Here is a 23,062-nt window from a genome sequence, read left to right on the forward strand (position 1 = left end):
GAAAACTTCACTGTCAGGTAAAGACAGCATCCTCAAAGCATCATCTTATTCCACATACTCTATAACAGCAGGAAAATAAACCCCCCCCCCCTCATGAAAATTAAATCACAGCAGACCAGGTGGTAAAAGAATCTGAAAATGCTGTGTAGGATGGATACAGACTGCATGTGCCACTGTACATAAGCATAAGCAAAGTTTCTATATCTGTTTTTGTTGAGCATATCAGTTGGTATGAAATATCATATTGATCTTTCATACAATGAAAAAGAAGAAAAGCCAACACTGAAAATGCAGGGCTGAAATATGTCTTGATTTCAGGAAAAGATCGTGGAGAAGGGTGACAGTTTCAGTTCAACCTCTGAGCAGTACTGTGAGGTTTCAGTCTCACCTAAAAGCTCTAACACGGATTAGCAGCCATCCTTCCATTCTTCCTTTTGGAAGCAGCACTGATTGCAAAGCACTGTAACACCTTACAGATGTTTTATTGGTCACCACATTAAAATACTCTATTAGCTCAATAGGTCTACAAAACATAACAGTACAATACTTAGGCAGATTTACCCCCCTGAAAAGAAATTAAGGGAGTAATGCTCATGGTACATGATTATGGAATTAAGGGAGAAGTTAATTCTGTCTAAGGAGAGTCATGCAGTTAAAGGGCATTAATTTGTGCTAAATGAGGAAGTAAAGCATCTGCTTGCTTCTGTGAAGGCATGTTTTTATCTACAACTACACTGATAGCTTATGAATATATACAGTTTGCTTTATCATTAAAAAAAAAATCATAAATACAACAAAATTTAGCCAAATTCTTTATTGAGTATTTCTTTCAAGACAGAAATATAAAAGCACATCAGATGTTTCCTCTTAAACTTTGGTTTGCAGAATTAAGGCACTTTGAAGGCATGTTTTTTCTTAGTCCATGAGTAATTGTTTTCCAGCTTTCATTAACAAAGTAAACAATTTTTATGAGTACAAAATTAGTTATGGAAATGATATAATTTACAGACAAGTCCACATTAATACCAGACATTAGCAAAGCATGATTTGATATAAAAGTTTTTAGACCTAATCTCCTCTTTGTGACACCATTTTCCATGCACAGTTAATTGTTTGCATGCAGTTTATTTATCCACTTTAACACCAAAAGACATATTTAGGGAAAACTGGGAAAACACTTTAGAATCTCAGTATGTGTGTTGGTACATCATACCTTCAGCAAGAATTATTTTTCACATAAATAAAGTTCAATCTGGTCTCAAATACATTTTAGGAAGATCATAACATTTTTTCCCCCCCTTACTAAGAGCTCCCATTAGCCACATTTACCATATGACATTTGGATACGCAATGCAGAACAAAGAGATACACTGAATATAAGGCTTATTTCTTTGTTTAGAAAAGGTAATGTTATCCATTTCACTATGACATTAAAAACATGACAAAATCTGACTTATAAAGGACATACAATTCTACTGAACCAAAAGTGCTACGTAACACTCATATTTCCTTACAATACTCATTCTAAAAGTCACCTGAGGTGATTTTTTCTCTAGAAATGATCTGATTTCATTTATATTTCTTATTTAGTGGAAATAAAAATAATTAAAAAATATACATTCTGTATTGTTCCCTGCTGTTTTTGAATCCAATCCTGCAAACGTTTACTAACCGATTTAAGAGGGAATCCTGGCTCTACAGAAGTTGGAGGAAGTTCTTACGTCTTCAGCAGTTCCAGGATTCCTCCTTGCATAAAGCCTACTGTTAAGAGCATTTATAGCACCTCCAATGGAATACCCCTAGTGAGCATTATGCTGTTAGTAAGCATCTGCATTTTCACATCTTTTTGTGGATTCATGGTTCAGTTTACATTGTTATACAAAACACATTTTTTTCTAATGTTTTTTCTTTTTCTTTTTCTTTTTTTTTTTTAAAAAAAAAAAAAAAACATTTTCTCTTTCTCTCAAAGACCACACTGTTTATTTGTAATTCTGTGGATTCTATCTTGAAAAGCTTTTAAGAATAAGCTAGTCTTGTCCTCCTTCTTGCTGATCCCCCTAGAGAAAAAAAGAAAAAGAAAATATAATGTAATTATATGTAATATGTTACTGCATATGTATACGTTACTGTGTTTACTGATGAAAAGAGGAAAAAATGAAGCTTGACACTGAATCCCTGCTATGCTGGCAGCTAGGGAATTATAGTTGTCTCAGTTTCTCAATCAACCCAGATAATGTGGAATCCCTGTGTTACAAATCCCACAGTGGGGAATCCCACAGTGTCACTGTCTTGGTTACAGCTGGGACAGTTATTTTCTTCATAGTGTCTGGTATAATACTTTGGCTTTAGGAGAAAAACTGATGATAACACACCTAGATTTCAGGTTTTGCTGAGACAAGGAAGATTCAGATTTCAGTTTCTCTTAGTGACCTGACACCAAGAAGTCTGGGAAACACAAGGAACTGGGAGGGGACAGAACTGGGACAGCTGACCTGGAACTGGCCAAAGGGACATTTCATACTATATGATGTAATGCAAAAAAAAAAAAACAAACACGTATAAAACTGTGAGGAACTCGCCAGAGGGTGCACAGCCACTGCTTAGAGACTGGTTGGGCATCAGTTGGCGGGTGGCAAGAAATTGTGTTGAGCACCACTTCTTTTCTAAATATATATAAGTTATTATCATTACTTCTATTATTTCTCTTCCTTTTATGTTTTAGTAAATAGTTTTTATCTCAACTGTACTTTTTTTGTTGCTTTGTTTTTTTCCCTGATTATCTCCCCCACCTCACAGGGAGGTAGGAGTGAATTAACAGCTGTATGCTGAGCTGCCTTCTGGGTTAAAACACAACTGTCCTTTTCATAGTGCTAGACTCTAAACTTTGACAACTTTATTCTATTACAAAACAATACCTGACCAAAGCACATAATAAAAGTTCTTTCAGATAGAAAAACATATATGTATATAAAGCATGCATAAGTCATTTACCAAATTTTGCTAATTTTTCTCTTTTTTTTTTTTTAAGCAGAAATGCAACTCTTTCCTTTAGAACTCTGTTTTTTTAAGTTCCATCCTGTTTCACCTTAAACGTAGCAGGGGAAAATACTTGAAATATGCTAGAAGTTTTTAACATATGTTTTGCTTTTACCTTGTGTCCTCTTGTTTGCTTGTACTTTCCGTACAGGTGCTTCTAGAAAATAGAAATGTTTCAGTTAGAAGTTATTTGTAAGAGGTATAATTCATTATAAATGTTGGAAACCCATTGTAGACTTGTAACATCTGCTCTAAATGTTTTTAATGAATTAAGGATTTTGTTAGATTGACTCAATCACCTGAAAGATGAACGCTAATAATAAATACAGTTTACGCATTTCCACCATTTGTATTCATGCATAGAATTCTATCAATATTTCAAATAGATTTTTAAATTTTAGCGCTATGAACTGATCCATTATTCACACTGATCTTGTGTGGACATTTGCATGACATGGACATTGGCCAGGACATTTTACTCAGGCAAAAGCTATCTGATGCTGACAGCGAGGTGCGAATTCATATTAGTGTACTGCCCAGAACTTGATCTCAACTTTTGGCAGAGGAAGTTCAGGTCTGCTTGCAGAGCACTGCAAGACATTTCTTTAGGAATTATGTAAAAATGATACGGTTGAAATGCAGCTGTTGCAAGATGTTTGTTCACATGTCCAGTTGCACTTAGATGTGTGATGTGTAGCTTCACCGAGAGCCCACAGCATCACTTCATATTTACGGGTCAGCTGATGTTCTCAGAGACTTCTACTTTAAGGGGTATGGTGGAACAAAGCCCAACAAGGTACCATTCTCACTAACAGATACATCTATTTTCCAAAAGACTGATTCAATTCTATGGAGAGTTTTCCCTTTTTCTCATGAAATATTTTTTAAAACCAGGTGTCTTCTCAACAGAAGGAAAAACATTTCAGAAACTTAAGACAGCATGCTTCTATCACTGTCACAGGAATACGACTGTAGCAATTTTCCTTCTTTACATGAAGTACTTGTTTCTTCGTTTAACCAGCAGTTCTCTTTTCATCTTGAGGTATAAGGTTTGTAAATGTGTTGCCCTGAGATACAGGTTTTGCCTCTTTTAGCTGAGGCTAACTGGTGTGCATTTGTACCAAGTTCTTCAACATCCTGAAAATGAGAACGTGAAAATGAACGTGGCCTGTGTGAAGTAGTACATTTTCAGGTAAGGTCCCATGGTCAAAAGTCATACTTTTCAGGCAATAGTTGATTTCCCTGCATGCCTTGTACTTCTCAACACTGAACATAACAAATAACTGGTGTACCTTCAGCATTTAGTGTAAACTTCAAATTGTAAGAAGTATAAAACCGTATTATGTCTATGAGTTTGTAGTTCAAATACATTGTTACTCTGCATCATGAGAATTAGATTTAGAAAAGTACCTTCATACTAATCCAAAAGAAACACAAAGCAAAGTACTTTTTAATTAAAAAAAAAAAAAAAGAAAAAAAAAAGATTGTTAGACTTAAAGAATTAATTCTTGGCATATACCCAGGCTGAAGCCATTAGTTGGGTCCTCAGGTTGGACTCCAATTCCATTCAGCTTTTTAAAAATGATGAACTTCCCTCACTTAACAATAGGATGAAATTGACATTTACACTCATGCCCAGAGATTGCAGTCCTTCCACCCCGCTCTTTTACTAAGTTGAGAACCCAACAGATCATATTAACATTGACACGAAATATCTCATGTTAAAAACAACTCACGTGGTCTTCTTCTGGATGTGCTGCTTAGAGAAAGGTGCATGTTCCTTCAAATGTTTTACCTATGCTTTGTGGTTTAGATATTTCCTCTTGTCTACTATGCCTGCCAAATCTTTTGGTTACTTTCAGACACAAGATAAGCCTCAACATTTTTCTCTGTAATGTTAAAGAATTTTTTTTCCAAAACAAACATAAAAACTCTTTCAGCTAAAATATTGACTTCAGACCTAAGTAATTTTTATGAATAAATAAATACTATAATTCTGCACCTAGAATGATTACTTCAGACATAGGAGGCCTTAGTGATATTGGATTTTTAGACAAACTAACCTTCCAAATGGACTTTCTTGATTTCTCTCTCGATAATCTGTGGTTCTCCCTCAATTACTTTAGTAACCTTGGTGTACTCAGTTCCAGCTATGATAAGCATTAAAAACAAGTTAAATCTGGGATAGCACAGAAAACTTCAGTGGAAAGAATGCCATTTTGGGAGTAGGTGTATGCAGGCCACAGTAATCATGCTGTAAAGTCCTGCTGATATTCTTGGCCCTGATACAGGTGATTCCCTCTCTAGAGCTGGAAATCATTCATCACAATCTTGGCTTTTAGGATGTTCCAGCACAGACTGCCAGTTATAATTAGCAGTACTGTACATCATACAAGTTGAATTAAAGCCCATCTTTTAATTTAGAGGGAATGCATCTATTTTTGTCTGGATTCAGATTTAAGTACTTTAGAAATTTTCAGTAAAACAAGAAATTTGATGTAGACAAGAAAGTCATAAAATATTACTGCTATTATCACCAACAGCCAGAAAGTATTGTGTGTATCCACTTTTTTTGGCTGAATGTATGGTAAGATATTGTCATGGTAGCTAAGGGCAGCTGACTGGACGGTAAATCATGGAAAAGATAGAAAAAAATCAGATTAAACAACAGCTTGAAATCTGCCTGTATGGTTCATTCTGCCAAGCAGGATGCTTATGCAATCTAACATATAATAGCAAGGAAAAATAGCAAGAATTCAAGAGACAGTATTGTCTTTACTAAATTTACTCCAAGTAAATTATTTCTCACTTTTCACATCTATGGGTCCCTGTAAGATATACAGATTGTGTGTATTTAGTTGTATACCTCTGTAGTGGAAGATTTTGCACGTTTCTGGGATAAATTTATACACACTCTTCATAGACTGTTTGGGACCAATAGAACATAGTTTGATATACTTTTTCTCATTTTCAATTTTCACTTAAATAGTCACCACTGAAATAGGCATCTGCAGAGAATAACTCATAGTTGGGATGCTTAGGATAGGGTACAATGGAAATATCCTCAGGAATTTCATCTCTCTCTCCAATGACTGTTGACTAATCCTGGCTAGAGCAGTAAAACTAAGATCTGGCTCTCTAAAAGACCAAAGATTAATATAGTAATCAGTATTCATGATCATATCTTGGTTTGTCTGTAGGACTAGTTGCATTATCAGCTAGCATGGTTTTGTTTGATGGAAAATTACTGTCTTTCAGCCATCACTAAGTTTTTACCTGATGTTTAATTCAAGTACACAGAATGGTGCTTGCAAAGGGCTACTAGATTTACTTCTGTGAACACATAGTTGAACTGTCAGCTAATTCAGTGGTATTCAAGTTACTAAATTATTATAAAGTGAACATAAAATTAATTGGATTCAGCTAATTTGTGCTAGGAGAAATATTCGTGAACATGGTTGAACTTCTCACCTTCACTAAAAACACAATACTTGAATTCTCTGTTTTATTCTCCATTGCTATTATAGATTGTTATTTTAGTCTATATATTAAGCAGAGAACATTCCCAATTGAATAGATAAGAATTAATTTCATAAGCACAAGTTCTTTCATCAGTTTTCTACAGCTACTGGTTATATACTGCCAAGACTGTTAGAATCAGAAGAGCAAGAAGGAAAGGAAACCATTCCTTGGAATGCTATATTTGAAAAGAATTAAAGTTAATGCCTCCATATTCATCACCTGTAAGCACTGAAAGAGGGATGATCAACATGCCTTTGATTATTTACATGAGGGCAATGAACATTCATTTCTGGATAACTGATGAGGAAGATACATTTGGCCTATTACAATACTTTGGATTTCATAACCATTTTCCACATATTTAAATCTGCTGATCAAAAGAGTTCACAGCTAGTGGAATAAATCTTCATTGCTCTCCTAGGTTTTTATTAGACATCTTTTTAAAGACTGAGAAAAAAAAAGAAAAAAAATTTTTGTGATTGATAACATATCAAAATAGTTTAATCAAAATTTGGCACTTTGTCAGATATCTGACACAGCATTGCACTTTTTCTTTTTTTTCTTGTATTAAAATTTCACTTCCATTAGGTCAGTCTTTAAAAAATGTTGAGCTGAACATTTCTGAGAGAGGTTTCAGTTGTCATAACCTGTTGCAAAAAGGTTAGTTGTAATACACCGAATTACCTCCCTGCAGAAGTCTTTTGATTTCTTCATCTTCAAGTAAATGACCATCACCTTCAATAAATTTGGTCACCTTGGTAACCTCTGACAGGATACAGGTTATGGCAAAAAATTGATTGACAGAAAATACATGACAATCATACAACAGCACATAATCAAATGTATCATGTTACAGAATTCTGTTGAATTACAAATGTCATCTGTGATGATATTAAGCTCCATGCAAAACACTGGAAACACCATTTTTCATGACAAGGATAGCTTACTATATATTACAGGAGATCAGATTTGGACATTTCTTAGTTTCCAAGGCTTAATCTCTGATTTTGTTCTATCAGCACATTTGAAGAAAACAAAATACACATTCAGTTATTACTTAACTAATATCGTGCTGGTTTTCTGTGTTCTATTTATTTACTTCTTTTAAAGAAGATAAGGATACTAACCTTCCTCAAGCAATCTCTTCAAATTTTCTTCATTGTCTGAACCACCTGCAGTAATTCTGGTATATTTTATTTCTGGACCTGAAACAAAGATGTATAAAACAGGGACTTTAACTGTAATGTGTAACAGAACTATCGTTGAAGATTTTTAATAAATATTAAAGCTTGTGTTTGTTTTTTTTTTTATTTGTTTGTTTTTGTTTGCTTGTTTGTTTTTCTTATTTAAACCCCACTCTGTTTCTATCTTTAATGTGTTTTAATCTGCTTCTATGGTGGTTTTATCCTTCACTGTGTTCCAAACTGAAATGAAAGAGAGTTACAACTACAGTTTACAGCTATTCAGACAAGTAGTTCAACAAATTTAGCATAGTAAACATCTGCTCACATTCTGGAAGAAAGGCACAGTTTTAATCACACTGCTGTATAAGGTCGGTATTTCCTCAGTGAAAAATGGTCTGAGACCACTGTTGTAATGAAACAAGAAAATATGATTTTCTTTTCCAGAAATATTCTCTCTTGAGAAATGGGCATATTAAAAAATATCTTTTTTTTTTCATTTTTATTTTTGTTTAATTCCATTATATGTAAGTAGTTGCATTAGAATAACTTCTCCTATTTCCTCTTTCTCTCCTGCTTGAATGACATCTCAAATTGTCATACATAAACTCAATCTGAATACCTTCTGCTAAATCAATACATTCCTTTAACACTGTCTTTCCCTTGCAGCTTTTCATGCAGACAGTATTTTTGCTATGGTGTTAAAACTGAATCTATTCAAGGGGATCAAATATGTTAGCAAATAATTTATACTGTAGTTATACTATACTACATACTAATTTATACTATACACTATGCCTCACTCCACTCATTTCAATTTCTGTATAGATTCTAGAATTCCTAAACATAAAATCTGCACTGTAGGTCAAATGTAACTGAAATTTGTAAAGGAAAGATTGAAATTTACAGTTGAAAAAGATCAAGGAAAAGATGCTCATCAGTTCTATTCTACATTAGGACTAAACAACTGTCTGCCTTGTAGGTGTTAGAAAAATATAGACTCCCCTCACACAGAAACAAAGGATTATTATAGTCATTATTTCTGAAATAAGTGTCAAGAAATCCTGAGATGTAATGCAAAAGCAAGCAAGGTCTAGTACTGACAAAATGAAGACTAGCTGGAGATATAAAAATAACTCGAAAATGCATATATATGCATACCCCAAAAATTAATCCTAAAATAAGATAGACTAAAAATAATTCAGAGTAACAGTCCCATCCTGAAACGGTAGTTAGAATCCAAGAAAAATGAGAAAAGATGAGTTTCTGTGTTTTTGCATGCAAGATGTTGTAACTCTTTCTGTACATGTATATGTAGCAGACACAGAAAAAAATTGAGCATACACAGTGACAAATAGCAGGAATAACATTTCCTCTCCAGGAAATGCAATTTAGGCATTAGTACAGGACTTAAGCAGTGTTATTTCAGTATGTAATAGAGAACTTCACTGAACAGCTCAGCATGAGTTACCTTGAATAATTCTTTCTTCTGTTACTTTTTTCTCTGTCACTTCCACAGGTCGCCCATCAATGATTTTGGTGTACGTTTTAATAATTGGTTCTATGAGGATTTTTAAAGTGAAGATATTAATAAATTGATGAGCAATGTTTGAAGTGCTGCTTTTGAGAAACTGAAACTTAATGAAGCACACTAGGAATTACAATATATATATATTTATTTATTTTTTTTAAGTCAGATTGCTCTCAGTAGACCAGAAACTGAGTTTCCCCCAGATGTAGAATGGGCACATGCTATTTTCTTTGAAACACTCCTAGACATAAAATCCTCAAAGTCCCTAGCAAAGCAGGAAAAAAAACAGTCAATTTCTTTGTCTGACAAAGCTGTCCTTCTATACAAAAATTACATCCTAAACAGTTCTTAACTTAAGCAGGTATCATGTCAGCATGCAGAGAGAGCATTTCTAACACTATCTTGGCTGTAAGAGTTACAGCTAGACAGATAAAAAGACAAAACACTTCTGAAATGCGTGAGAAGTGAGAATGAAATCATACAATCCAATACAGTAATTCTCCTTAAAAACTGGTCAGTTGTCCAACATGAATAATTTTCATCCAAACAAAAACTGATGGGGAACAGATAATGTTTCAAATTTCATCTAATACAAATTGAGTTGCTGAAAGCATACCAACCTCCATGAATCACTTTAGTTATTGTCTCTCCCTCCCTGACTATTTTGAACTCAGGTTCTCCTTCAATTATTTTAGTGAGCTGTGTAATAGATGGGTCTGTGACATAAGGAAAAAACAGCATGTTATGAATAGCCATAAAAATATGCACGGTATTCCCCAGGGCTGAGATTAAGTTATCATTACCATTCCTACCCAAAATAAGCCAGATGACCATAAAAGAGTCTTTTTAAAATCTGAGTAGGCATCTGCAGCTGTGGCTGCACAATCCTGCACTTCCTTCCATACTACCTCAAATTTAGACCTTACTGCACATTTACTGTTTAGAAATATTTCTTACTTCTGTGCATTGGGCATTTTTAATATCTGACAAGACTTGGGCAAAAAGACTGTCAGCAGAAGAAGGAAAGCATACATACTGGTAAAATACCTATTCTGACACATTGCTAGAATCTTACAGCTATTGCTTTGATAATCATCAGCGTGTAAAGTATTGAAAACTTGGAAATGACTGAAGAGAAAAATGTTCATCGTGTTATTTCCTACCAACTCTACAGATACCCAAAAGGAAACTGGGTCTTTAAATTAATTCAGATTGTTTATTTATTATTTCTTTATTTACGAATGGCTGATTCCTTTTTTGTTGTTTTTATGTTTTCTAAAGCTAGCCAGACCTCAGCTGTGGTCATACAGTGTAAAGAAAAATTAAGGTAAAATTCAGAGCTCAACCAGAGAGGCTGCAAAGGTATTTGTCAGCAAGACCAGCTACCATCCTCTGAGATTCATGGGAGATGTCATCTTGATATCAATGGCCAAAGCAAATAATTTGGTAAACTCTTATCTTGTGAAATCCATGGAGACCACATTGATAAAATGTGCCTCTGCATGACAGGATGCTGGGATTAATTTGTTAGGACTGGGTTTCAACAGATTTAACTCCTGAGATCTCTTTTAAACTTCCTTATGTAGAGACAATGACTCACAACACCACCAGAAATCACTAAGATTGCAAGTGGCAAACAGCAAGCTGTAAAATGACTGATTGATTTTTTGTTTGTTTGTTTTAATGAAATCTCCCTGCCATGATTTTCTGCTGGAACATACAGACATTATGTTGCAAAATATAACGTGCAACTTTTTACACAGACAACTGTAGGCATATGTGGTTCTGATGGGAGCTCCTACTCATTGCTGTTATTGCAAGCAAGCTAAAAAGGGCCTGAACCAACTCTCCTGGGACTACATCTGAGTCATCATTAGGCAGATTCTGTTGGCCAGAGATCATTCTTTGGATAGTATCTCAAAACAGGAATACTGTACTGGCAGCGGTAAGGAGTGACAGTTCAATGCTCATTAACATGTGAAAATATTTTATGCCTCTTTGGCAAATAGCACTTAGTTGTACATTCGCAGAGAAGTGCTCGGACATTTCATTTTTTTCCTTATTTTTTTCCTCATCTTTCAAACTATACTAAATTACCAAAACTATCTGCTCCAGTTTCGGATTTAATATAGAAGAGCAGGTACCTCCAGAAGGTAATTCACCTTCATCTTATGAAGATCTCTAAAATATTTTGGTCAAATTACAATATATGGAATCAATTTCATGTTTCTTTTGCTCTGTAGCTCTGATTTCATAACAGAGACGAGGAAACAAGCGTTAGCATATACATATATAAATATATAAGATAGTATCTAATGCTAGGTGGGACAAAACACAGAACAAAAAAAACTCATCACTTCTGGTGGATGGGAGCCTTCACAGAAACAATGGCTAATCAGTTTGCATGAGCATTCTGCAAGGTATTCTGACTGCCTTTGTTCTCAGTTGAGCTCCACCAGATTCCTTTTGAGCGTTTACATTTCAGAAGGAAACTGGAGCAAATAAGCATGGTCACCGGTTTAGTGAAACTAAGGGATGTTTTATTTACGCTATGAATTACAAGTGTTTCTAATAGTTATGGCCCCACTTTTTGTTCTCTACAGTCACACCACTTATCTATTCTTTAAAACATGCTTTTGATTTGAGACAAACAGTTTGGCTGTCTTTTCCAGGCATTTGACAGATATTGGTATTTAGAACTGATTGAAATCTATAAAGAAATTAACTATTGCTTTTAATGTTTGGTTAGTTGGTTGCACTTCAATGTGTAACAAATCTTTTAAAATAACTACTTCAATACAAAAACATGAAAAATGTTTCAATTGCAGAATCCAATTTTCTTTATACTTTAAGTATAGTAATACTTATATAAAGTAGAGTAACATTAAGGCGTTTAAAAGGCACGCTTTTTAAAAAACGTTGTATTAAACAATGTGTTTTTAAAATGCCCATGGGAAAAAAAAATCCATCTGGGGAGAATAACTGTGAGAAATCTTTTCATACAAAACATTTCAGCCAGTTCTAATCACAATATTTGTATCTTTGCTTTTCCAGCAAAGTACTGAACAACCTGGAGTTGTTAAGTACAAAATACATTCAGTTAAATAAATACAATATATATTCTGTATATATACATATTTGAACATATACAGATATATATATTGGAAGGCCCTGTTTACCTTCCTTTCTGACGATAGGCTGCACGTTGCTTTCAATTATGTTAATTTCTGAAAGTATAGAAAATGGAATATAAAACACATTCCATTCTTAATGATAACTCTTGATGGTCATAATTCACATCTGGTCATAAAGATGTGAATAACGTTACACATATTAACAGTAGGTAAACTAACTTGAAATGCCTCAGAGTATGGATCTCAGTTCTATTTACTAAATGGTGGTATATACTGTAGACAGTCTTCTAATGTGCTATTTTCTTTTGTTTGTGCCTCATAAAACCCACTGGTCATGAAATAACATAAGATAAATAATAATACTGTCTCATACAATCCTCTTTATAAGAATCTATACTATTTCCCAGCATACCTTAACTTTGAATTTTGCCCATTTTTTTTCTTAAAGAGCTCAAGTAGTAAACAGAGGAGACCCTCTAACACTGAGAGCTATTCTTGCATTTCACAGAAAATAGTGTGATACTCATAGGTATCAGTTTGCCCCTCTACAACTAAAACAGACATGTGTTTATAAAACATTGCTGACAGATCTGACTCACAGCCATTTCTACAAACCTTCACTTTAGAGGTCACAGCCATGTTGAACTAAATCAACAGTTATACAACTTTCTTAATGCTCGACATTGAAATTCCTTGCTCCAGCTCATAGACATGGCTTCTTGTGCTACTATCAATGGCTGTGAAATACATATTCCATTTTGTTGTTGTTGTTGTTCCAAGAGCCTTTAAAATTCAGTATATTCATCCTAGAGTTACAAACTCTCATGTGATGTTCTCCATTTCTACTGAGAAATGTGGGTAGTCCTGCAGAAATTTAATCTGCGTAACTTCACATTCTGATACAAACTGATGTGTATGAGGAACAGCTGAGACTCCTGATTTGCTTAGCCCAGAGCAGAGGAGCTGAGAGGAGGCCTGACAGCGGCTGCAGCTCCTCACAGGGAGCAGAGGAGCAGCGCTGAGCTCTGCTCTGTGTGATAGCAACAGAGCGGAGGGCATGGAACAGCCTGCCCAGGGCTGCGGGCACAGCACCAAGCCTGACAAAGATCAGGAAGCATTTGGACAACGCTCTCAGACAAAAGATTTGAATTTCAGGTGGTGCTGCGTACAGGCCAGGACTCAATGCTCCTGTGTGGGTACCTTCCAACTTCAGATATTCTGTGATTTTATGGTTTTATAATGCTTTCTGTGCAGATAGTAAAAGCAAACCCTTAGAAAGGCTATGAGAGAGCAAGAAAGTTTCCTTTTTCATATTTATTCCTCATAGAGGAAATGTTTGAAGCAGCTGGTTCTATAAAGACTCATATTTGCATGTATGGAAAACAGGTGGAAAAGGTCCACTGTCTCACTGGAAGCATTTGTGAAAATGAAAGCATATCAAATGTAGAGTTGGTCAATGCGACATCTTTCAGAGCTTCTGAAGCCATACGACTTCTGTGCAACAAGCACTGAACTTCAGCTAGAAAGTGGAAAAAAAAGTCTTTTCCATATGTGTCTTGTCTGCTCCAGTCTGAGAAGCTTAGTTTAGGGATTCTTCCCTGTCATCTTGAAAGGGATAAAAGTGTATACAGCTACATGCAATAGCCAAAAACATTTGAGTCTTTCTTTTCCTGGGCTTCATTGGCCAACCTTATCTTGCCAGAAATTGCTTACTTATCGATTGAAAAAAAAATGAAAAAATAAAAAAAGAAATCTACAATCCAGATTGAAACTGGTAACATTAAAAAGCAATCTCAAACCCATCTGTTAATATTTAAAATTAACTTACTGTAAAACGTCAGTGGAATCTCTTTGAAGGTACTGTCACGAACAAACTATAAATACAGAAAAGTATGTTTAAAAGAGCACTTGCATTTCCATTTTCTAAAGATTGTACACAGAAATCGCTGGTTAACTGATCAAAAAGTCAGGCTACTCTATTTGACTATGTCCTCTCATTCATGACTGAAAGTGAACATAGGCTCAAGAGAATAAGACAGATCCCTATTTTTCTCCATAGGCTTTGAGGTTAATGAGTTGAACGAGTTACTTGCTTGATATTTCAAAGACAGGTTGCCTTAAGGACTTGGAATTTACCTATGCTGATGTAGTGATAAAGTGTACCTGAAGCAAACAGTATATTTGGGCCAGTTCACACTGGAGTTGCCTATGTGCAAATATTCTGCAATTACTTGGTGATGAAAAACATAACTTCTAACTGTTGCATGCATTGTATAATTCAAGATTACACTTGGGAGACTGGGAGCAACTATTACGTGTTGCATTCTGAAGAAGCAGAGCCAAAGAACCATTTCTGAGTGATAATGCAAGTGATTTTGCAGATCCTGCCAAAAGGACAATGGGGACAGACATTATTATAAGAATACCTTGATTTGAATATACTTGATCAGCTTCTTCAGGATTGTGAGCAACTGATCATTTCCGACAGGCAGATCTGAAAAGAAGAAATAAGCATGTAAGAGGACACATGTGCATATGTTTTATTTCCATTTGGAGTAGCAAGGATATGTAAGGATTTTCATTAATTCATAAAAGCATGTATTTGTACATACACATTCTTCTGTATTGAGAGAGAGATAACCCAAGACATCTTATCTTCCATATACTAGACTTTCATAACAGTTCAAAGAGTTGCCATGGTTTCAGACAACACATAGAATAAACAGTGATGTACACTTTTTGTTTTGTATTCCACATAGAAATTGTCTTTTTAAAGGAAGTAACTTTTTACAGTTACTGCACATAAGATACAGATTCAGAAATGCATGTAAATTCCATGAACTAATACTCACCTGCTGGATATAGGAGTTTATCAATAACATGAATTACACCATTGGTTGCCATGAGATCAGGTTCTCTTGACTTCAGTTCATTAACCAGAAGAGTATCATTCACCTGGTAAAGAACAGAAGTTATCAATGATATTAAAAAATAAATTTAAAAAATAAAAAATAAACCCCTTAATGCTACATTCTGAGAAATATCACACAAAATATCAAAATATAGACATTGAATGTCAAATCTCCATTACAAGATTGTATTAGAAAGAGTTCTTTTTCATGACTTAACTGTTTTCAAGTACAGTTTTCCTCCTTGGATAGTTTTAAGGATGTTTGTCACACCAGGCTCAAAGCCACTTCCAATGAAAACTCCTTGTGTCAGGTGGTAAAGGAGAATGTTCCTGAGAGCATTTTTGTCTCCTATTTAAATTGAAAAATAAGAAATACAAGTAAGAGATTTTCTAATTATGCTCCACAAAACCATTAAATTCAGAAACACTAAGCAGTCTACAGTATCAAGTATCATCAAGATACTAGATAAACTGCTACTTTAACATCCTTGCAATTAAAGGGAACTATATCTGACAGTGTTGGCACTGAAATAAATGTAAATATTCTCTTAAGTAACACCCTTCCAGGATGAATGGGGATAACTCATAGCTCACTATACACACATTTTCTATCTTGGGCAGGACAAAGTTGCAGGCAGATTAGAAGAATGTCATGTGGAGTATGATCCTTTGCTGGTCTTACATACTGTGAGAGGGAGAGAAGTTGAGAAAAACAACCCCATTCTGGGAGTGATTTCCTTATTTCATAGGTTTCATTTCTATTTGGGAAGAAAAGAAAAAAAAGCCAACATTTCCAAGACTAGCAAAGGAAATGGATTCTGGAATCCAAGGTAGTATCATGACAGCCCTCTGGAGCTCCACATCTATGGAAACAAAGGATGAGCTGTAGGAATATCCACAAGACCAAGCAGGACAGATTTAAAACATAATATTACATGGAATATTGTCTAATATTGATTATTCTTCCTAAAAGTTTCAGCTTCAATGAAACTGAGAGATTATAACTTTTCCTAGTTTCTTTTTCAGTGAGCATTTCCCTTTCTCTGCTTTTGCTGATTGCTTATACCACTGCAATTCACTTTACTGCTGAAGTTCAATTAAATGCTTCTTTTCTACCTTCTAAAATCAGTGCCAAATTTATGTGACTGAATCTTCAATAGATAGAATAAAATTATATACAGAGCCTAAGCATGGCCATTTGAAAGCTTGTTTTACTAGATTTCTTTTGCTCTTTGACACAATGGTCATTGAATAAAAATAATCTTTGTTCTGTATCTTTCTTACAGATAAATATTTTTATATTCCTTTAAAGAAAATTTATTTTAAAGTTTAAATTTTACATAAAAAATAACACTGTATTTTTAAAAAAAAGACAAGATAAAGTTCCAGAAATCAATCTGACTCTAAAAAATGGACTTTAAGCTGTAAAAACAATAGGGTAAAACTAAAATTTTAACTGCAAATGAAATTAAGTATAAACTACATCACAATGGTAGGAAAAGCCAGTACATAAAAGTCCTTGAAAAGCAGAATGGACACACGGTTTTCTAGATTGTCAAAATGATTTGAAAGAATGCAGGCCTGGGCTGCAACATGAAGTAGTTAGTTGTGACAAAACAGGCCTCCATTTCTTTTGTTTCTTTTGCAAGCACACCCAGTCTTAAAAATAGAACCATAGTGTTCATCTAGTTGGTTAAGTTCAAGCTTCTTTTGATTTTATGGCTCTTTAATGACATTCATTTAGGTTATCTGTTAGTTTATTGTTACTAAACACACACCACACCAGAAGGTAATTTATACCAGAGTCATAATTTTAAATTACTAAGAGGGAATTCAAATTTACAATGCCTCGTTAGTGAGCTAATGGCTGCACAGAGCTGGGTTATGCTAGGGCAGTTACTTATCAGTGCTCTAAGCTGGACTCTCAGAAGTTATTAAGGATTCATGGGATTTTGTTTCAAGTCTTTGAACCTTAACTTAAAAAGTACAGGAGCAGAAAATGTGGCTGCTCTTCTGGATGTTGAATTCAGGGCAACTGCTATTCCTGCACTAGTACAGCAAGCCAAATTCACATTCCCTCATATAAAGTAAAAGATAATATGTCAACAAATGAGGATAATTTAATGTTGAATGTTTTTTCCCTAAAAAGATATTTTCTCTATCACTGAAGAAAAAACTAATTTAGAGAAGTCCTGTAGCTTGTTTATGCAAAAGGTTATCTGCTTTATCAGACATCAAAAAAATCAGACATCTAGGAAATACACTAGCTATTTTTCCCATTAGTTTTTCCATAATTGCTTATACTTGTAGTTTTCTTCTGTTACTTACTTATCAATACAGCCTTATCATCATCGGTCAAACCTTTGAAGGCATCATTAGTTGGAACAAACAGAGTCCATGCTCCAGGCCGTGACAGAACATCATCTAAATCTGCAGCTTTCACCAGGCTGAGGAAAACACTGTTTAAAGCAAACAAACAAACCACAAATATGTTATAACTATACTTAGGTCTGGGCACTTAGTTCCTTCATTTCTTCTGAGAGACCATCAATTTTCGAACAATCCCACTATTTCCCAGGAATCAAGACAGTGGTGGACCAAAAAAAAAAAAAAGAAAAGAAAAAAAAGAAAAGAAAGAAGAGAAAAAAAAGGCTGTCTTAAGAGTAGCAGACTGAGAAGGAAAAAAAAAAAAGGCTTTGAAAAGTAAAAATATTGTCAGTATGGATCAGAGCAGAGCTGAGGGAATAAACAAATCTGCAGATCAAAGACATGAAGGGAGGATTAGAATTGCTCTCTGAAGGCAGTTGCTCTCTGGAGGATCAGGATATCTGAAGACAGGGGACAGGAAATACAGACTGGTGATGTATGAGTCTCATTCTGCACCAATATGGAACAGTATCACTGGGTAACTAAACCTCCACACTCTGCTACATTTATAGCTCTCAATGTGTCATCCACTCCCTTTTACCCTCTTGCTCCTCTCTTGCCTATTTTGCAGTAAAGAACTGTTTTTAAGGAGTTCATTACCTCTTTCCTGCCCTCTTTGCACCCCAAATATTCAGTAACCCATGGTTCACAATTATTTTGCAGTCCAGCTGTGCTACAGTCTGTACCCAAACCTCAGCGCGGTCAAGATGCTACTCACCTAAAACGCTTATCATTTCTCAGCATTTCATGCAAAGATTTTTCTGCTGGCTTGATGATTTGTCTGAAGACGTGAATAAAGCCATTCCTTCCTTCTTTACTTCCTCTGACCATGCATGAATTTTCAACACATACAGCCTGATTAATAGAAAAATGATAGTTTCAAAGGCACCTACTCATAGAGCATTTATATATTAAATTAAAACATTTAAGCATATTTAATAAATACAATGTTTGTATATTTCCCAACTGGCTGCTAAGATTAAAATTAGTTTTCATCTGGATTTTCAAATATCACACTGTATTGTCTTGCCAGGAAATCTGAGAAAGCAAAAGTAACGAAATCTGGAGTAAGTTAACAGAGTGGAAATGTTTCCAAACTTAATTTTTTTTTGTTTCCTTTGAGGATTTTGTTACTTAGTTATAAAAATTAGTTTTATAAATTTATAACTGAATGCCAGATCCTGAATTTTGTTTCATTTTTCCAAAAGAGTAGTTTATGCAAAATTCCCACAAAGACTGAATTCTCATTTTTTTTCCTAGTTTGAAAGCTTTATTTTTTATTTCTTCATAGTGGTAATTGTAGATATTGTCATTTTCATTCAGCTTTTTTTTTTTTTTTCTTTCATACGTTTTCCTTTTTGTAGTCAGGATGCATATTGCTAGAAAGTTCCATTCACTTACTGTGCGATACACAAAGACTCTTAGCAGCTTTCCGCCAATTGTCTCCAGCTCTTGTCCGTTGTACAGTTCATTGAGCCCAATTTTCACTTTTATAATGTGATTCTGCAGGATTGTTTTAAGAAGCCGTTGATCCATCTGTAAAGTGTCATCTACAATACCAATTAAGTAATAAATTATTTAAGTAGTGAACTTCCATCCAAGCAAGTTTGACTGTGGATATCTGCTTCATCACCACGGAAATACTGAATCTTTACTTGAAATGCTTATAAGACTTGGAAAGGTATGTGTAAATAGAAAAGAATTCTTAAACATTTTCTTTAAATTATCCTTTCTCAAATTTAGAAATAACATTTTGACACAGTTAAGATTAACTACTGTAAACAAAATGGCTGATGATTTTTGTGTGCCAGCTGTGTGAACTTATCCCAAATTTTGCTTTCTGAATGTGCACCTGAAATCCTTCCCAGATTTCTCTGAAGGAAGAGATAGGATGCTCATGTGGTCATTCCTGCAAATATGTAGACATGTTTTAAAGCACTTTTCTATCAGTTTCTCCGTGTTTTAATGGACTATAAAATACCAACCTCCTTTTATAAATTTCATGAGTATAAATAACTAATCTAATGTAAGAAATGCACAAGTTGAGAGTAATGTGCAAGTTCATTAATATCATTGCTTTCCCATTATATATCTATGCATGTTTTGTGTCTTAGAGATAATATTTCCATTAACAAATGCTACCACTGAAAATGCTGTGCAGCCTAATGGTTACATTTATTTTGTCTTTATGTATGGCGTTCATTCTGGAAGGCTAAAGTATCTCTAATTCTTACTTACTGTCTTTCTTTGGGATGTAGAACAAGTACTGGTAATTATTTGGAAGACTGTCAGAATATCAAACATCCTTCCTGCTTATTTCAATGTTCAGATAATGTTTGAAGGCTACCAACCTGAGAAAGCACGATTCTGTGGTACCAGAAGAGTGTATTGGCCTTCTGGTCTTAAAGAAGATGCTAGTCCTAGTTGTGTTACCAAGTCTGTAAAAGTAGTCTGCTGGGAACCTCCAAGCTCAATAACTTGTTTGGCTGCAAATAAAGGAGAAAGAAAAGACATATAAAAACATTCTTTTTTTTTTTTTTTTTTTTTTTTTCCCCTTAATTGCATTTTTCATGCTTTCATAACCTTATCAACAACAACACATGTGAAGGAATCTAGGTGGGATGAGAGGAAATGTCTTCATTTTAGTAAGTTTGCCATTTACATTACTAACCAGAATCAGGAATTAGCACTCTATCAATGAGGTGGATAACACCATTGCTCGTTACAATATCTTTGCGTTTCACCATCTTTACTCCATTCACAGTAAGAGTTTCACCATCACAGCCAACTTCAAGTGTGTTTCCTTCCAAGGTCTCATAGACAGCTCCACCCATGATCGCTTCAGAGCACTGAAGAGTATTTAAAATATGGAACTTCACAAGAGCTGCATGGAAAAGAAAAAAACTTAGTAAACAGATGTTTGGATATATAGATTCATATAACATAGAATGGCTTAGGTTGGAGGGAACCTTAAAGACCATCCTGTTCCAGCCTCTGTCATGGGCAGGATTGCCAGCCATCAGATCAGGCTGCCCAGGGCCCCGTTCAAACTGGCCTCAAGGGAACACCTCAAGGGAAGGGGTATTCACATTTCTCAGCAGCCTGTGCCAGCACCTCACAGCCCTCTGAATAATTATTTTCCCTAACATCTAACCTAAATTTCCCATCTTTCAGTTGAAAGCCCTGGTTCTATCCCTATATGACCATGTAAAAAGTCAGTCCCCTCCTGCTTTTAGGCTCCCTTCACGTACTGGAAGGCTGCAGAGGGGTCTACCTTGAGCCTTCTTTTCTCCAACCTATACAAGCCCAAATCCCTCAACCTTTCTTCATAGAAGGTGCTCCAGCCATTTGATCTTTTTTGTGGCCCTCCTCCGGACCCACTCCAACAGCTACACATCCCTCCTGTACTGAGGGCCCAAGGCCTGGAATCAGAACTCCAAATGGGACCTCACAACAGCAGAATAGACGGGTTACCTCTTTTATGATGCAGCCCAGGATACTGTAGGCTTTCTGGGCTACAAGAGCATGCTGCTGGCTCTTGTCCAGCTTTTCATTCACCAGGATCACCAAGTCCTTCTCTGCAAGGTTAATCTCAAGGAGTCTGTACATACATCTCTGATTGCCTCAACCCAAGTATAATAGTTTGCACTTGGCCTTGCTGAACTTCATTCTGTTCACATGGGCCCACTTTTCAAGCCTGTCTTGGTCCCTCTGGATGGCATCCCTTTCTTCTATTGTATCAGCTGCACCACTCACCCTCATGACATCTTCAAACTCTACCCCATTTTCTATGTCATTGATAAAGATGCTGAAGAGCACCAGTCCCAAGACAGATTCCTGGGGGACACTACTCATCACCAATCTCCACATGGATATAGAGTTATTGACCAGAACTCTTTGTCTGCAACCACCCAAACAAATTTTTATCCACCAAATTGTCCACTGTTCATATCTCTTCAATTTAGAGGAAAGGATGTAGTAAGGTACCATGTCAAAGGCCTTGCACAAGTCCAAGCAGATGACATCAGTTGCAGCCTTTGGCCACCAATGTCATCACTACATCCTAGAAGGCCATCAGATTTTTAAGGAGCATTAATTGCCATAAACCAAGTATTTCTCTTCTGCAAGAAAAGTTTACATACCTTCAGAAGCCACCTTGTCACCCATGATTCTTTCTAAGACTCCTCTTGGAAGACGCTCAAAAGCTTCATTAGTAGGAGCAAAGAGTGTGTAATAACCAGGCCTTCCAAGAGTATCTAAGACGTCTGATGTGATGGCAGCAGCCTGAAAAATAAAATTCGTTATTAATGCTGGTTATTTAAAGCATTTCCCAAATAGCTTAGCCATCTAGTCACAGGAAAACAGAATATTAACTAAAAGCTAAGATATTTTAACCCCTAGATTCTGAAGTAAAATCTTATTCTTCAAAAGTAATGTTGAATTTACACTGAAAGCTGGAGTTGCTCATGAAAGTTCACAGACAGCATTTAGCACAAAAAATTTCCTGTGTATTCACCTAGTGACTAGGGGTCTTCAATGTGAGACTGTGCTCTGTGTCACAGAAGTATGTGTTAAAAGTGGAATGACAAAAATGGAATACAAAATTAATTATGTGGGTAAAATATGCCTTGGTATGAAAAGTTACTTCCTTAATTTAGCACACAGTAAGTCATTTCATTTGATTTTATGTTTGTCTTTTACAATTTAACCCTTCATACCTGCAGGCAAAATACACAAAGAAAGAAGAAGAAACTACGAGACCAGAATGTTTCTAATTTTGTCCACTTACTCTGAGAGATGAAAGATCATCCTCAACTTCAATGAAATCTTGAATGGTATTTCCAACAGCAGTTAGGACACGGTCAATTACATGAACAACACCATTGGTAGCAATCTGGTTGCCATGGATGATCCTGGCACAGTTAACAGTAACAACCTATGTAAGAGGAATCAAATAGTAAAAAATTAATGCTTTTTCATGTCATCATATGCCTGGAATCTGATTTTTGTGGAATAGCAGTCTATGTACTCTGAAAAAAGTGTTTATCCTTTCAGTCTTTCTAAAACATTAAGTAAAACCATGCAAGATGTAAAAGGCTGACTCAACTCTTCTGGAAAGCATTCAGCCACCAGTTGACTAATGCAGGCTACACTGACTTCCTATTCACGTTTTATTTGCCATTACGGTCCTTATTTCATTTATTTGCTTACCATATCTGTTTATTACAGTGATTTTATATATAAATATATTTTGATTGATGTAAACTGTTGTCCAACATTAATATTTTCATGCATTTGAGGCAGGGGCGAGTGACATGAC

General features: G+C 35.3%; 1 protein-coding gene across 8 annotated transcripts in view; it reads right to left on the minus strand.

The window, feature by feature from the left end:
- Positions 1-799: 799 nt before the first annotated feature.
- The window catches only part of POSTN (periostin), a 32,455-nt gene continuing 10,192 nt past the window's right edge, over positions 800-23,062 (minus strand). Inside the window, exons 6-24 of one of the 8 annotated variants that reach the window (XM_042867509.1) lie at positions 22,532-22,678; positions 21,885-22,026; positions 20,414-20,626; positions 20,094-20,228; positions 19,144-19,292; positions 18,461-18,597; positions 17,644-17,774; positions 15,534-15,664; positions 15,257-15,359; positions 14,831-14,898; positions 14,233-14,278; positions 12,450-12,497; positions 9,891-9,986; positions 9,211-9,300; positions 7,686-7,763; positions 7,243-7,323; positions 5,100-5,186; positions 3,152-3,193; positions 800-2,057 (exon numbers count right to left, since the gene is read on the minus strand). In XM_042867509.1, coding sequence (XP_042723443.1) covers positions 2,017-2,057; positions 3,152-3,193; positions 5,100-5,186; positions 7,243-7,323; positions 7,686-7,763; positions 9,211-9,300; positions 9,891-9,986; positions 12,450-12,497; positions 14,233-14,278; positions 14,831-14,898; positions 15,257-15,359; positions 15,534-15,664; positions 17,644-17,774; positions 18,461-18,597; positions 19,144-19,292; positions 20,094-20,228; positions 20,414-20,626; positions 21,885-22,026; positions 22,532-22,678 — 1,965 coding nt within the window. In that variant the 3' untranslated portion in view covers positions 800-2,016. The remainder of the gene's footprint in view (positions 2,058-3,151; positions 3,194-5,099; positions 5,187-7,242; positions 7,324-7,685; positions 7,764-9,210; positions 9,301-9,890; positions 9,987-12,449; positions 12,498-14,232; positions 14,279-14,830; positions 14,899-15,256; positions 15,360-15,533; positions 15,665-17,643; positions 17,775-18,460; positions 18,598-19,143; positions 19,293-20,093; positions 20,229-20,413; positions 20,627-21,884; positions 22,027-22,531; positions 22,679-23,062) is intronic. The other 7 variants (XM_042867510.1, XM_042867511.1, XM_042867513.1 and 4 more) reach the window with 7 other exon arrangements.

This window comes from Lagopus leucura, unplaced genomic scaffold (genome assembly GCF_019238085.1).
Source record: "Lagopus leucura isolate 7727_CA_CO unplaced genomic scaffold, USGS_WTPT01 Super-Scaffold_100001, whole genome shotgun sequence".
In the NCBI taxonomy this organism is placed as follows: Eukaryota; Metazoa; Chordata; class Aves; order Galliformes; family Phasianidae; genus Lagopus; species Lagopus leucura.